The sequence below is a fragment of the Dipodomys spectabilis genome, unplaced genomic scaffold (assembly GCF_019054845.1).
Source record: "Dipodomys spectabilis isolate Male_0828 unplaced genomic scaffold, ASM1905484v1 ptg000201l, whole genome shotgun sequence".
Lineage (NCBI taxonomy): Eukaryota > Metazoa > Chordata > Mammalia > Rodentia > Heteromyidae > Dipodomys > Dipodomys spectabilis.
This window is the reverse complement of record NW_024870878.1, coordinates 1886609-1902955: the sequence shown is the minus strand read 5'-3', so window position 1 is coordinate 1902955 and position 16347 is coordinate 1886609. Positions and strand designations below refer to the sequence as shown.

The 16347-nt window shown below is 43.3% G+C and overlaps 1 protein-coding gene across 2 annotated transcripts in view; it reads left to right on the top strand.

Moving 5' to 3' along the window:
- Nucleotides 1–16347, top strand: part of Glb1l2 (galactosidase beta 1 like 2) — a 55795-nt gene that overhangs the window by 453 nt on the left and 38995 nt on the right. The window contains exons 1-2 of one of the 2 annotated variants that reach the window (XM_042696203.1): nucleotides 4403–4453; nucleotides 14990–15187. In XM_042696203.1, the coding sequence (XP_042552137.1) occupies nucleotides 15066–15187 (122 nt within the window). In that variant the 5' untranslated portion in view covers nucleotides 4403–4453; nucleotides 14990–15065. Of the gene's footprint in view, nucleotides 1–4402; nucleotides 4454–14989; nucleotides 15188–16347 lie in introns of those variants that run through there. The other variant, XM_042696202.1, reaches the window with a different exon arrangement.

The window sequence follows — 16347 nt, the reverse complement described above, 5'->3', positions numbered from 1 at the left end:
AGAACTGGCATCACATTCCTCTCAGATGCCCCCATCACTGCCCTCTGCCTAACCCCTTTCTAATATTCACCAGGGCCCCCACATTTCCTCCGGAGCCTGCCAAGAAGTTTCCAGTTATGGCGCAATATTAATGTAGCCTAGCACAGTCATAAAGTCGTTGCCCATGGGTGTCCTAGATCCTAGGCCCTGATTTTGTTACACCAGACTAGTATTGGGAAACTTTCCGTTTTACCTTTTTTCACAGCACCAGCTTACTCCTCACTCCCACCCCACTTTTGAACAAATTGTTGATGGCAAGAGGTGGGGTTCATGATGGAATGCTTTTACCTATAGTCAGTGTAAAAGTTATCTGGGTGTTCAACTCCTGGATTTTTCTAAGCTGTGTCTATTTATAGGAGTTTACAGCCCTGACTATCTTTCAGGTCGATTCCTGGCACTTTGCATATTCAAAACGTCTGTTGTTGCTGGGGAGCAGACAGCAACATGGCATGGTTTGGCCCTGGAATTGCTGAGCTGAGGCTGAGCCATGGGAACTGGTGGCAGAGACACTACTGCAGCATTGTATTTGACTTCTTTCTTTTTTTCTACCCATTACTTCAACTTTCTGGACTTTGACTGGAAGACAGAGATTTTTTTTAAATGGAGATAACAGTTTAAAAATTTGAGCTTTTTTTTTTTTTTCCCCACATGAGCACATTTAGAAACTGCACCTTTTCCTGACTTACATGACTTGTTTCTGAGATAATGAGAATGCCATATTTTTGGGAGGAGAAAATGGATCTTTTCTCAATCTGGGGTGTAGAAGGCGCCAATTGTTTCAAGACCTTTCTTTCTTTCTTTCTTTTTTTTGTTGGTCATGGGACTTGAACTCTGGGCCTGGACGCTGTCCCTCAGCTCTTTAGCTCAAGGCTAGCACTCTATCACTTGAGCCATAGTGCTGGTTTTCTGGTGGTTTATTGGAGATAAGCATCTCACGGAGTTCCTACTTGGGCTGGCATTGAACCTTGATCCTCAGATCTCAGCCTTCTGAGTAGCTAGGATTATAGGCGTGAGGCACTGCACCTGGCTGATTTTTCTCTTCTTTTTTTTTTTTTTTTTTTTTTTTTTTTTTTTTTTATTGTAAAGCTACTATACAGAGGGTCACAGTTACATGAGTGAGGTTATGAGTACACTTCCTCTTGAACATTGTTACCCCCTCCATTGTTTTCCCCCTACCATCCCCTCCCTCCCTCCCTTCCCCGAGGTTCTTTTTTTTTTTTTTTTTTTTTGATTGTGATTAAATGATTACATAATTTCAAAGTCACAAGTTCATTCTAACTTCCCTGGAGCAAATTGTCTACCACAGTCTGTAATATATAACAGTGTTCACATGTTATATACCATATTTGTGATCAGCAGCATGAGGATATTTAGTAGTGGTTCAACCAGATGAGCGGGAGTTCTTTGTTTCTTAAGTCCTGTTAGTTTTGTCGTATCACTAACCTTTTGGATTTAGCATCCACTTATGAGGGAGACCATGTACCGTTTGTCTCTTCGTTCTTGGCTTACCTCGCTCAACATGATTCCTTCTAGCTCCATCCATTTCCCTGCAAATGCCATTATTTTGTCATTTCTAATGGCTGCATAATATTCCATTGTGTATAGATACCACAATTTTTGGATCCATTCATCTGTGGTGGGGCACCTAGGTTGTTTCCATATCCTAGCTATTGCGAACAGTGCTGCAATAAACATGGAGGTGCACGTGTCCTTGTATATTGGTTCCTGTTGTTCAGGGTAGATGCCTAGAAGTGGTATGACTGGGTCGTAAGGGAGGTCAATCTTTAGCTTTCTAAGGACCCTCCAGACTGCTTTCCAAAGTGGTTGTATAAGTGTACATTCCCACCAGCAGTGTAATAGGGTTCCTCTTTCTCCACATCCCCTCCAGCATTTGTCGTTGGCTGATTTGTGGATGTGGGACATTCTGACTGGGGTAAGGTGGTATCTCAGGGTTGTCTTTATTTGCATTTCCTTCACCACCAGGGATGATGAACATTTCCTCATGTGTTTCTTTGCCATTTTTATTTCTTCATTTGAGAAGTCCCTCTTTAGTTCCCTTGCCCATTTAGTAATTGGTTTGTTAGGTTTGGGAGGGATTAGTTTCTTGAGTTCCCTGTATATACAGGATGTTAACCCCTTGTCTGATATATTGCTGGTAAATATTTTTTCCCAATTAGTTGGTTGTCTTTCTAGCTTAGTTGCGATAGATTTAGCTGTGCAGAAGCTTTTTATTTTAAGGTAGTCCCATTTGTCGAGTCTCTCTCCAACTTGTTGTGACCCTGGGACTCTGTTCAGGAAGTTCCTTCCTGTGCCTATTAGTTCAAGTGTCTCTCCTACTCTGTCCTGCAGTAGTTTCAGAGATTCAGGTTTAATGTTAAGGTCTTTAATCCATTTTGAGTTGATGTTGGTGCATGGTGATAGGCTGGGGTCCACTTTTAGTTTTCTGCATGTGGCTGCCCAGTTTTCCCAGCACCAGCGGTTGAAGAGGCTGTGTTTCTTCCATTGTATGTCTTTGGCTCCTTTGTCGAATATCAGCTGGCTGTAGGCCTGTGGATTTATATCTGGATCTTCTATTCTGTTCCATTGGTCTTCGGGTCTGTTTTTGTGCCAGTACCATGCTGTCTTTGTGATTATAGCTCTGTAGTAGAGTTTGAAGTTCGGCATGGATAGCCCTCCCATATTGTCTTTATCCCCTAGAATTGTTTTGGCTATTCTAGGTCTTTTGTTGTTCCATATAAATTTTTGGACTGTTTTCTGTATTTCAGTGATGTACGTCATTGGGATTTTAATAGGAATTGCATTGAATTTGTATATTAATTTTGGAAGTATCACCATCTTTACTATATTAAGTCGGCCTATCCAGGAGCATGGGAGGTCTTTCCATTTCCTAGTGTCTTCTGCAATTTCTTTCTTTAACTTTTTATAGTTCTCATTAAATAGTTCTTTTACATCTTTGGTTAGGTTAATTCCTAAATATTTTATTTTTTGGGAGGTTATTGTGAATGGGGTTGCTCCCTTTATTTCCCTCTCTTCCTGTGCGTTATCAGTGTATAGGAAGGCAACTGATTTTTGTGGGTTTATTTTGTATCCTGCTATTTTGCCGAAGTGACTTATGATTTCTAAAAGTTTGGGGATGGAGTTTTTGGGATCGTGGAGGTATAGTATCATGTCGTCTGCAAAAAGGGATAGTTTCACTTCTTCTTTCCCTATGCGGATCCCTTTAATGTCTTTTTCTTGCCTTATTGCCCTGGCTAAGGGTTCTAGGACTATGTTGAAGAGGAGTGGAGACAGTGGACATCCTTGCCTTGTTCCTGTTTTTAGGAGGATTGGTTGTAGCTTTTCCCCATTAAGTATAATATTGGCTATTGGTCTGTCATAAATGGCTTTTATTGTTTTTAGAAATGTTCCTTCTATTCCTATTTTCTCCAGAGCTTTTAGCATGAATGAATGTTGAATTTTATCAAAGGCCTTTTCTGCATCTGTGGCGATAATCGATTTTTCTCTTCTTAAAGGTGATCTCTAGCCTCTTCTTATTTGGAAGACAAGTTCTGGCTCTTGTAGGATCCCCAGCTTCCCAAGAGGTATAAGGCTGATGTAACCCCCGGAAGAAGCACTCAGATCTGAGACAGCAGGAACATGTTGCAACAGCAGGGTGTTCAGGAGACCTCCAGGTAGCCTGCTGTTTGCTTATTCTTGATCAGGGGTGTAGCTGTTCATGTGCTGGTTCCAAACAAGTCACCCTGAGGGACAGCATTGAGGAGTTGAGACTAGTCAGGTAGCACGCCTTCCAAGGCCCAAGGAAAAGGTACGAAGAAGAGGCTGTTTGTTGTTGTCTGTCAGGTCAAAGATGGGGTGGTAGGCTAGGCTGGGAAGAAACCTGCCTTCTGAGTGGTGAGTTAACTATGTCTCCATCCAAATGGATTGTCCATAGTAGGAGTCACAGTAGGGCCTGTGGAGTGGCCTAGGCATAGCAACAGGGGATTAATATCTGCAACTCAAACCTGGGAATTAATTTGAACTGCTTAAGAAAGTTGAGGTTTCTGCTACCCCTTATGGCTAGAGAATAAAGCTCAAGGCCATCTCTTAGGATCTTCAGAATATACATCTTTGTTATCTTGTGATTGTATCATCCTAATAACTTCTGTCTGATCTAGGCTGGACAGCAGTGATTGTAAGTCGCTCTAATAGTTGGGGTAATTGGCAGGAACAGAGTCTTCATCTCCTTCATGACTTACCTTGTTTACCCCAGCCTTGACTGGGTCATTACATGAGTGGGAGGTAGGGGCCTCTCCCAGCTGCTGTTGGGGAATGTTGGTGTGGCCAGTGGAATATAGGTCATGAGGAACTGGCTCCTCAGCTCACAGCTTTGCCAAGCCTGGCTGTGAGAACCTGCCTTTCTCCTGGACCCCAGAAGGTAGGGATTTGGAGGGCACCTAGGGTGGGGGAGGGAGGGCATCTGTTTGGCCTCAGCATTTTTTTCCTTTTCTTTTATTAACTTTTCCTTTGTTTGATATAGTCAGGTATTTGGTTACATCACATCTAAGAAATATGAGGGCTAGATTGATTTCTAGGGAGGATTTTAGCCTTAGGCTTTTTAGACTGAATAAGTGCTTTTTTTTTTAAAAAAGTATCTCTATGAAATATAATTATGATATCGAAGTGTACATACTAGTTATGTCTTCACCTGGGAAACCAGCACTATAAATGAAGATAATGAAAATATACATCAGCTTCTCCAGATTTCTCCCTCCATTCTACCCTGATCCCCAGGCTCCAAATAACCACTGATTTGTTGCTTTCTGCCACCAGTTGTTAGTTTCCATTCTACAGAGTTTTATAGAAATGTGACCCAAAATGTGTACTCTTTCATTTGGCTTCTTTCACTTAGCACATTATTTTGAGATCCATGCATTTTAGCCAGTTGCCTGGCATCTTCTTTCCTCTTACAGCTCCATGAACACAAGAATGCCTGCTTGATATGATCACAACATGGTTCCCACGGTGATTTTTTTCTTAATAAAAATGCATCACCAAGCAATACTTCAATCTCCTCTACATGTCTTATGTTTGAAATTTTAGCTGGCAAGAGGAGAAAGAAAGAGAGAGAAAAAGAGAGAGAGAAGGATGCAGGGAGGTAGGGAAGGAAGGAAGGAGGAAGGGGAGGGTAGGAGGGGGAGGGGAGAGAGACAGAGTGACAGGGAGGGGGGCAGGCCTCCAGAAGGCAGCCAGCATCACACTCATTTCCTCTCAGTTCCATGCCGTACAGATCCCAAGTTCTTTTTGAACAAAGAAAAGGGAAATCAATCAACCTTCTTCTCCTTGTTAAAGGTGGATAACTTAGGTAGGTCACTTACCTTGATCTAAATCATAGCCTGTCTTCCAAAGGTATGTGGATAAACTGTCTCTCCTACTGAGCTTTTGTGAGGTTGTGGATTTTATAAGCTTTGCCTGGGACTCTAGGACTCTACTGTGCTAGAGGCCTGACTCATAGTTTCTGGAATGTTCAAACTCTGAATGCTGTCCCTTTCATCTTCTAGTGCTGTATTCGGTATCTGGGAACTGTCAAGCATAGCAGCCAGAGCAATGGCTCAGATGGGATGTCTGATCTATTTTGTGCAGGGAAAGTGTTAGCTTTGGCAGTTTCTCAGGGCCATGCTAGCCAATCATGAAGGAAATAAGCATTGTCTTGAAGCATTGATATTATTGGTGAGTTTATTTATTTAAGGGACTGGGATACCCAGAAAACTGAGAGCAAAGTATTCCATAGTCTTGACAGCAGATATATCAGAAAGGTTCGCCAAAGACTTGTTCTCACATCAGATCAAAGAAGTAGTAAGTGAAATAAAATCACTTAGACGTTCCCCTCACCCCCCACGTTTTTGGTACAGTCCTGAGGCTTGAACTCAGGGCCTGGGCTTTGTCCTTGAGGCTTTTTTGCTCAAGGCTAGTGCTGTATCACTTGAGCACAGTTCCATTTCCCACATTTTGGTTGTTAATTGGAGATGAGAGTCTCATAGATTTTTCTGTCCTGTCTGTCTGAACCATGATCCTCAGATCTCAGCCTCCTTTGTAGCTAGGATTACGGGTGTGAGCTACTGGCACCTGGCTTAAAGCACTAAGTTTTTCATGAAATGTTAAAAGTTACATTATATTTTCTTGGATGCTCATCTGGAGAAGCATTGAAGAGATGGTGGAGTATGGAAAGAGTTCAAAGCATTTTGTACCTGAAAAGAACTCTAGAACCCAGGAGCTCCTTTCTACCTTTCCATCCTGCCATCTGATCTTGGAAATATTCCATAGGTCTAAATGGAATGACATCATGGGACAGGAAGCAATACAAAATGGTGTGTGTGTGTGTGTGTGTGTGTGTGTGTGTGTGTGTGTGTGTGTGTGTGTGTGTGTGGTCCTGAGGCTTGACCTCAGGGCTTGGGAGCTGTCCTTGAGCTTTCTTTGGCTTAAAACTAGCACTTTACCACTTGAGCCACAGCTCCAGCTTTTGTGTGTGTGTGTTTAGTGGAGATAAGAGGTTCATGACCTTTCTGGCTCCGGCTGGCTTTGAACTGCAATCCTCAAATCTCAGACTCCTGAGTAGCTAGGATTACAGATGTGAGCCACTGGTTCCTGGCTATGTTAAATATTTAAAAAAATATGGGACTTATTAATAAAAGTATATAAGAAAAAGGCTAGTTCTTATGAGACCCAAGAATCTATATATCCCTATACACAGTAAACAGAATTTCCTTCTGTAGACCATGGAGCCGACCTCAGCATAACCTTTATGCTGACCCAACAGAAATGGAATATGCTATTTTGGAAATACCTTATCAAGATTAAAGTGAATATCTCTTATGGTCAGCAGTTCTACTGACAGAAATATATCCAACAGACATTCACTACAGCTCTGTTTAGTAGGCAAAAGATTGCAAACAATCAATGCTCATCAATAGAGGGCTGTTTAAATAAATTATGTGTCTAATGGACAAATGCATATGGCTATCTTCTTATATCTGCACATGATATCTTTAAAATAAATCATTATCTGGTGGCAAGGAAGGAAGAGGGGCTTAGGTGGAAGAGATGGCAGGTTGGGAGGTTGGGAGGGAGCTCCTGGATATCAGAGTCATTTATTTTTATTTTTTATTTTTTTGGGTCTGGTTGTGGGGCCTGAACTCTGGGCCTAGGTGCTGTCCCTCAGCTCTTCAGCTCAAGGCTAGCACCCTACCACTTGAGCCACAGCACCACTTCTGGCTTTTTTCTTTTTGCTTATGTGGTGCTGAGGAATCTAACCCAGGGCCTCATGCATGCAAGGCAAGCGCTCTACCACTGAGCCACCTTCCCAGCCCCTTTCAGAGTCATTTCTAGGTATAAAATATTCCAAGATGAGAGGGTGGCTATTAAGAGTAGAGCCCCTTGGAGTTATCAGAGTTTTAACTTATCCTTAGGTTGAGATACAATAATATATTGATTTATGAGATTATTAATGGAAAATTCTCCAAGAGTGAAGAACACCATCTCGGGACACCCCTGTAGTTTTCATTGTCCGGTGTTGGATTCTTAATGAAGAAATGTTGTTATCTCACTATGGAATCTCAAGGTGTTGGTCTAGTACAGACTTCTTCCTGTATATTTTTCCTACAGTATCTAGGAAATGTTGCCCTTTGTCAGGTAGGCAGCCATTTGGCCTGATTCTTGGAGCCTGGTGTTAGGCCTGTTCTTGGCTGGCAAGCTTCTCAGAGGTGCTATGCTTGCAGTGATGTCTTGGGCCTTTGTCTCTGTAGAATTCATGTGCTTGCTTTGGGAATGGAAAGTCCAAATCCCAGCAAGCAAGAGTCTAAAACACTAGGAGTATGCAGGAAGCTAGTCTGGACACAGCACTGGGTTCTGTTTCTCTGGGCAGCAAGTTCTTGGGACCCAATGATTGGTCCAAGAGTCAGTATTTGGAAGTAGAGGCCTGAGCCAAAGAATAAATCACTTCTGTAAGCCTTCCACCTCCTCTGCTGAGGATAGAGAGAGCAGGGCTGTAGATGGGTGGGATGGAGATGCCCCAAATGGTTAGGATAAAGAAACAGGAAACAGGACTTCATGGGAACCTATAGGCAAATCAGAATCTGGAGATCAGTGAATAGAAATTTACATTTACAACCTAAGTGAGGACATTTATACATGTGGTGAGGCCTTTGGGGGTGGGGTTAATAGACATGTCATCTAAAATTATGGTCTTTATCCATATGGGATGAATGAAGTCAGTTGACATGTTAGTTAATTTGTCCTGGACCCAGAATCAGTTGAATCTCTGCCTTAGGAAGCTCCAGTAAGGATCACAATCTACCTGGAAATTGAACTTGTAAGCTGTCATCTCAGGTGACCAAGTATGTGCTATGTCCAGTACTCATAGAGTCAACCATTGAGATCAGTAAAGACTGTTCTGGTAATTGCAGACTGATATTCAGCTTGCCATTACCTGTGGCCTGCTTCAGATGGCACAGTGGTTGCCTGGCCTCTTCTGCAGGTCATGAAACTCCCGTTGGAGTCTGGGAAGACAGTGTGGTGGAAGGATGCCTGGAGGAGAAGATTGTGGTCTAAGTAAAGCCATGGAGTCCATCAAGAGTTGGCAGAATCTTCAGCTGCCACAGGAGAACCCTTTAGCAGGCAAGAGGCATTTCAAGACTGTCCTGCTTAGCACATCTCATTCAAGGAGCTTGTTCAAATAGGGGACTATATCTGGGCTCTTCCTGTCCCAGTCATACTACAGGACCCTCTTTAAAACTCATCCAAAGAGAAAGAAGTATCCTTTTTCATTCCAACATGCCCACCTGACACTTCTTATCATGCCCAGGGACATCTTGCCTTCTTCATCCTGCCTTGTACCCTTTGTCCTCAAGATCCATCTCATTGGGAAGGTGGGGAGGGAAGGGATGGTAGGTGAAAAACAAAGGAGGGGATAACAAAGGAGAGGATAACAATGCTCGATAGGAAATGGACTCATGACCTTATCCACGTAATGGTTACCCCTTGTACAGTATCTTTACAATAAAAAAATATATAAAAGGATCTATCTCAGTGATCAGTAATAAAGTGTCAGAAGGCTTCACACACTGCCTGGCATAGCCTGATGAAAATTCCTCAGCCTAGGGTGTAATAATTCTCAGAGATTCTTTCATGTCCTCAGCTTCATACTTTCATTGCACAGCCTATATGAATGATAATGCTTTGTTTGTACTTGCTGAAAGGAAACTGGTGGGGCTGGGGCATAGAAGACTTTTACCATGCGAGGCCCTATCAGAAATCAGGACATACAATGTCTTTTTCTAGCAATCTCTCCTAGATTATGAACATGGCCATCCCCCTTTCCAGTGGAGGTATAGAGTATGGCTGAGTGGAGCCTGCCTGAGCAGAGACCACAAGACTGGACAAGGCCTGGTACTCATTTTCTTAACCAGCTGAGAAGCAACAGAAACCTCACAAATGAATGCCAGTATAGGCTTCAGCTCCACAGAATACAGGTGTCCCTGGTTTTCTCCTAAAAAATGTTAATCACAAGTGTGCCGATCATTAAGAACCAGCAAAAATACCTTGGCTTCCTCTGGGATTGGGTAGTTCTTTAGTGACAAGCCTAACTTTGAAGTCCCTTTGACTTTTAAACCATGCAGTTGGTATTTCCTTTATTTTATTATTACTGAGTGAACTACTCTGGAAATGATGGGAGTTAATATGACACTCATTAGTATTAATAATTATGATTAGGGTTAATAACCATTGGCATGATGCTTTGTGGTTTGGAACAGGAAGCTTTAACTTGAGTCATCTAATACTCAGTGTTTATCATTCTTCCTTTCTACTAAATTCATCCTATTTTTTTTTTTTTTTGGGTTGGTTCTGGGCCTGAACTCTGGGCCTAGACACTGTCCCTCAGCTCTTCAGCTCAAAGCCAGTGCTCAACCACTTGAGCCACAGCACCATTTGGACTTTTTTCTGCTTATGTGGTGCTGAGGAATCGAACCCAGGGTCTCATTCATGCAAGGCAATCACTCTACCACTGAGCCACCTTCCCAGCCCCTAAATTCATTCTTTTAATTGAAGTATCATCTGTAACCTAGCAGAAAATTTCCAGAAAGGAAGCTGTTAAATTCTCCAGATTTTGGAATTTGATAACAGCAATTTTTATTTGGTTGCTTTATTTGCAATATTTATTTCTTGCCTCTTGAGAAGCACTAAGATGTGTGTATGTGTGTGTGTGTGTGTGTATACTGGTGTGCTGTTACTGGGTCTTGAACTCAAGACCTCACCCTTTTGATTGACTTTTGCACTGAAGGTTAATAATACTCTATCACTTGAGCAGTGGCTCTACTTCTGGCTTTTTGCTGTCTAATTGTAGTAAGAGTTTCTGGGCTATATCTGTCCAGGCTGGCTTTGAACCTGTATGCTCAAATCTTAGCCTCTTGAATAGCTAGGTTTATAGCTGTGAGTCATTAGTGCCTGGGAAGAAATATTTTTATATCTAGAAAATAGGAGGGCACAGAGGAACTAGGAAAGAAAGACTGTATTTCCTTAGAGTGAGAGACTAAATGTCTATATATTAAGGGAGAGAATATAGATTGGTTCTTTTTCATCTTAGTTTTTGTGCTTATACTAGGGTTTGAACTTGGGACCTCATGCTCTTGTTGATCTTTTTTTTTTGTCGGTTATGGGGCCTGAACTCTAGGCCTGGGCGCTGTCCCTGAACTCTTCAGCTCAATGCCAGCACTCAACCACTTGAGCCACAGCGCCACTTCCAAGTTTTTCTGCTTATGTGGTGCTGAGGAATTGAACCCAGGACCTCATGCATGCAAGGCAGGCACTCTACCACTGAGCCACCTTTCCAGCCCCGATCTTTTTATACTCATGGCTGACATTCTACCACTTGAGCCATACCATCAGTTCCAGCTTTTTGTTGGTTAATTGGAGATAAGAGTGTCTTGGGTCTGTCTGTCTCTTGAGCATCTAGAATTCCAGGTGTAAGCCACTAGTGCCTGGTTGGTTCTTCTTCACCTTTAACATAGGATGCAGATGTTGAATGAGTAGGGCTCCAGAGTTTATATATTTCTAACAAACTGTGTGGATGAAAATACTCTGCACTCTGTAGACTGCACTTGGAGAAGTCATCCTAGACTGGTCACTATAGTTCATTGTTGGCAGAGCTTCCATACTGTCAAAGTATCTTGCTTTCTTATCTGTCTTTCTATTTGCTGGTCCTGGGGCTTGAACTCTGGGCCTGGGTACTGTCCCTGAATTTCTTTTGCTCAAGGCAAGCACTCTACCACTTTAGTTACAGCTCCATTGCTGGATTTTTTTCTGAGTGGTTTATTGGAGGTAAAGAGTCTCATACACCAGGGGCTTGTGGCTCACACCTGTAATCCTAGCTACTGAGGAGGCTGAGATCTGAGGATCACGGTTCAAAGCCAGGCTGGGCAGGAAAGTCCGTGAGACTCTTATCTCTAATAAACCACTCAGAAAACTGCAAGTGGCATGGTGGCTCAAGTGGTAGATCACTAGCCTTGAGCTGAAGAGCTGAGGGACAGATCCCAGGCCCAGAGTTCAAGCCCCACGACTGACCAAAAAAAAAAAAAAAGAATCTCATGGACTTTCTTGCCCTGGCTGGCTTCTCAGCCTCTTGAATAGCTAGGATTACAGGTATGAACCACTGGTGCCTTGTTTACTAGTGAATTTAAGTAATTATTTTGTGCCAGTCCTGGGGCTCAAACTCAAGGACTGAGCACTGTCCCTGAACTTTTTCACTCATGGCTTATATTCTACCACTTGAGTCACAGCTCTACTTCTTTTTGGTGGTTAATTGGAGATAAGAGTCTCATGGACTTTCCTGTCCTGACTAGCTTCAAGCCATGATCCTTGAGCTCAGCATCCTGAGTGAGTAGCTGGTGCCTGACTTTCACTTTTTATTTTTGTTTGAAACAGGTTCTCTATGTGTAGCTCAGGGTGACCTTGAACTAGTGATTCTCCAGAGCAGGAGTATACCACTTTATCTAGCCAAAATGCCATTTTTTCTTGTTGTTGGTTGTGGTGCTTGAACTCAGGACTTACGCACCATCCTTGAGCTCTTTTTCTCAAGGCTAACACTCTACTACTTTGAGCCATAGCTCCACTTCTGGTTTTTGAGTGGTTAATTAGAGATAAGAGTCTCATGGGGACTTTTCTGCCTGGGCTGGCTTTAAACCACGATCCTCAGATCTCAGCTTCCTGAGTAGCGAGGATTATAGGTCTGAGGCAATGGCACCCAGCTTTGGAATACACTTTTTTTTTTTGCCAGTCCTGGGGCTTGAACTCTGGGCCTGGTTCCTGAGCTTCTTTTGCTCACGGCTAGCACTCTACTACTGGAGCCACAGCGCCAGTTCTAGACTTTTTGTGTATGTGGTACTGGGGAATCGAATGCAGGGCTTCATACCTGTGAGGCAAGCACTCTACCACCAAGCCACATTCCCAGCCCTGGAAAACCATTTTTAAGAAAAAAAAAATCTGTCCCTGCAATTTGTGCTTATATTAGCCTGAGGCAAGCCTAGCAGGAACCTGAGTGGGGACTCGGGGGAGGGCGTAAGGTGAGCCTGTTGAGGGCCTCAGGCATGGAGGCCAGACAGAAAGGCAGAGTGTGTTCCTTGGAGGAAATAAGGTTGAAATAAAAGGAGTGATCCTTTCTGATGTGGGCAGCTTCAAACAAAGTCAGAATGGTCAGGAGTTCATAATCAAAGGGAAGAGCCAGTGGAAAAGAAAAGGAACAGTTAAAGGAAGGTCCAGATAGGTGCTGGGTGGTTATCCCAGCATGTGATCTGAGTAACCTAGAGCTCCACCTACTAGGACAGTAGTTGGCAGGGTTTCAACTTTGTGGGTCATGTAGTCTCTATTGCATCTACCTAACTGTACCCCAAAGCAGCTGTATGTAGATAGCAGATATGGCAATGTGCCAATTAGAGTCTTTGTAAATGCTACTGGAGGTGTGACTCAAACTGCAAAAGGCCCTGAGTTCAAGCCCTTGTATCAGCATACACACCAAAATACTAAAGTGTGAAGTTGTGTTTTTTTGTTTCCCAATACCTCTTTTAATTCTTTTGACTTAAGCAGGTGGAATTTGGTCCATGGCTGAGTTTGGCTAACCCCTGGCTGAGGGCCTGGATTGGGTCCAGAAGTATCTCAGTGTACAGAATCCTTTACTGTGCATTTTTTGAAACTGTATTAAGATAGCCTGGCAATAACATTTTTCATACTCAAATGGAGAAAATGGGAGTATTTTCAAAATGTTCAAAATGGAGAAATGGAGAAAATGGGAAGGTTGGGAGTATCTTTTATTAAGGAAATAAAACCCACCAAAGCTCTTCTCTATGATATACACTGCTATCACAAATGTCTTCCAGATACTGGCAAGACACCTTGAGTTCACATGCCAGTGTCTCCTGTCACCTGACCTTCATAGCACCTTTCTAAGCAGTGGTGACAGGCATTGGTCATATTCCAGAGGAAGAAACTTAACATTCCCAAGGATGCTGTCCTTATCGTCAGGGGACAGTGTACCAGGGATTTGTGTCCAGTCTTCCATGTTCAGATGTTGCTTTGGTTTTCAGTCTCGATAGGTGGCTCTCACAAATCATTTATAAATCACTTGTGGGAGGTGGCACTTTTGTCTTTAGAGAAAAAAAAAAGTATGGATATTAGGTCTCTGGTACACAGGTGATGAGCAGAGGTGTACTCCTGTAGTATCGGTGTGAGTTTTGAGGCTGGGTCTGTGAGAAGTAGGAAGAACAGGTAAAAATGACCTTCTTCTTCTTCTCCTCCTCCTCCTCCTTCTTTTTCCTTCTTCCCTTTTTCCAGTCCTGGGGCTTGAATTACAGGCTTAGGCACCATCCTTGCACCTCTTTATTCTTAAGGTTAGTGCTCTACCACTCCAGCCACAGCGCCACTTCTGGCTTTTTCTGAGTAGTTTATTGCAGATAAGAGTCTCATAGATTTTCCTGCCTGTGCTGGTTTTGAATCATGACACTCAGATCTCAGCCTCCTGAGTAGCTAAGATTATAGGCATGAGCCACTGGCACTTGGCTGAAAATGATTTATTTCTCCATAAGTAGTTCTAGAAAATTCCCAAATGGTTAGTGATGTCCTATCTACCTTTCCCTGTGTGGCCATCAGGACCCAATTTCTCCTGAAACTCAGGGAACTTTTTATGCAGAGACACCCAGCCTGGAGATATGCCTTCTAGTGCCAGGACCTGTCTGAAAAGGGATCAAGGAAAAAGATGTTTTTGGCACTGACTCACTCCAGTTCTTGTTTTCTCTCTTCAACTGTCCTAGCCTCCTGGCTGGAAACTGCAGCTCCCTAGAAGTTATTCTGACCCACTGGGTTATACTGGGTTGTCTTGTAGCTGACACAATTTCTTCAGAAATTAATTAAGTCTTGGAAGTCTGGCCAATGACTTAATGCCTCTTTTCAGGTATCTGCATCCCAGGGCTGGTGGCTGTGGCCGTGAGAGGGTTCAGAGGTATTGTTTTCTAGTAGCTGCTGCTTTTATGTTTAGTCAGATGGCTGTGGTAGAAGCCTGGGGGTTGCAGCTTCTCCTGAGTCAAGTCCCTAGTCTAGAATTAGTCTTCTTTCCTGTCCCATGTAGCATGACCCTGCCTCATCCTCTCTCCTTGTAGCACATGCGTCTTCATGTTGAGCCTGTCTTTGTCTTGTTCCTGGTGTCAGCTTGCTCTTCCCCTGCAGCGGGCCGCAGCCCAGCGAATGGTGCAGAAGGAAGACATCTTCCAAGGTTTGGTTAGGTGGGAGGGTGGGAGCTGTGCCTCTGGGAGCAGGCTTCTTTGAGATGTGAAAGCTGGATCTGTGAAGGAGGCAAGGAGGCTGATCTCCCCATACTGGTGCTTGTGTCTGCCTGGCAGCTCCCAGGCTCCAGGAAGGCCCTTTGTCTTCTCAGGTTGGACTGGAGCACTCTCATTCCTCCATGGCTCCGGCATCGGCAGTTGGGGCTGCAAGCCAAAGGGCAGAACTTCATGCTGGAGGACTCCACCTTCTGGATCTTCGGGGGCTCCATACACTATTTCCGTGTACCTAAGGAATACTGGAGGGACCGCTTGCTTAAGATGAGAGCCTGTGGCTTGAATACCCTCACCACGTGAGTGCAATACCCCTACTCCCCAAGCCTGGCTCCCAAACATGGGCTCCTAGTTGTCTACAGGAGGAAAAATGTAAGAGGGGAAGCCAGCCCAAGCCTTCTGCTAAGGTCTGCAGGGTAAGTGTTCCCCTCCCTCAGGGGCCCCATAGAACTCTTTATTAATACTGTAGGCATGAAAAGATCAACCAAATAGCAGTATTATTCAAAAGAATAGAAGCTGGATGCCAGTGGCTCATGCCTGTAATTCTAGCTATTCAAGAGGCAGAGATCTGAGGGTCATGATTCAAAGCCAACCTGGGCAGAAAAGTCCCAGTGAGACTCTTATCTCCAATTAACCACTCAAAAACCAGAAGTGGAGCTGTGGCTCAGAATAGTGGAATGCTAACATTGAGCAAAAGAGCTCAGTGACAGTGCCCAGGCCCTGAGTTCAAGCCCCACCACCACCAACAACAAAAGAGGTAAGAATAAAGTGTATATGTAGAAAGTGATTCAGAGATCATAAATATTTATTTGTGAATGACTTGAAGGACAAATCTATTGTCTCATGATTCTAGAGACTAGAAATCAGAGATCAAAGTGTGGATCTGGAGCTGTTCCAGTTGGCTTGTAGAATGCTATCTTGTCCTTACCTTTACATGGCTTTTCCAGAGTGTGCATTCCTGGTGTCTCTTCCTCTTCTTACAAGATACTACAAATGATATTTTCACAAACAACTCCAGCCCATCTGTGCCACAGATGTGTATAGTCCTTTTGAGGTCAGCTGCGTGAGAGGCTACCTGTCTACAGTTTCAATATTCCTCTTTCTGAGGATCTTGGTTTGAAGTCAGCCTGAGCAAGAAAGTCCATGAGACTCTTATCTCTACTAAACTGCAAAAAAAAAAAAAAAGCCAGAAGTGGACCTGTGGCTCAAGTGGTAGAGAGCTAGCCTTGAGCACAAAAGCTCAAGGACAGTGCTCAGGCTCAGAGTTCAAACCTCAGGGCTGACCTTTCTCCCCCTACCCCCACCCCCCCAAAAAAAAAAAAAGGAAAAGAAAAAAAAGAACTATTCTGTTGCAAACTTTGGAAATCTGTGTGCTTTAGTAAAACTATGACTGAAAGCCGAAATTTCTTTTCACCTTTTTATTTATTTATTTTCTGATGAATTCCTTTTTTCTCTCCAG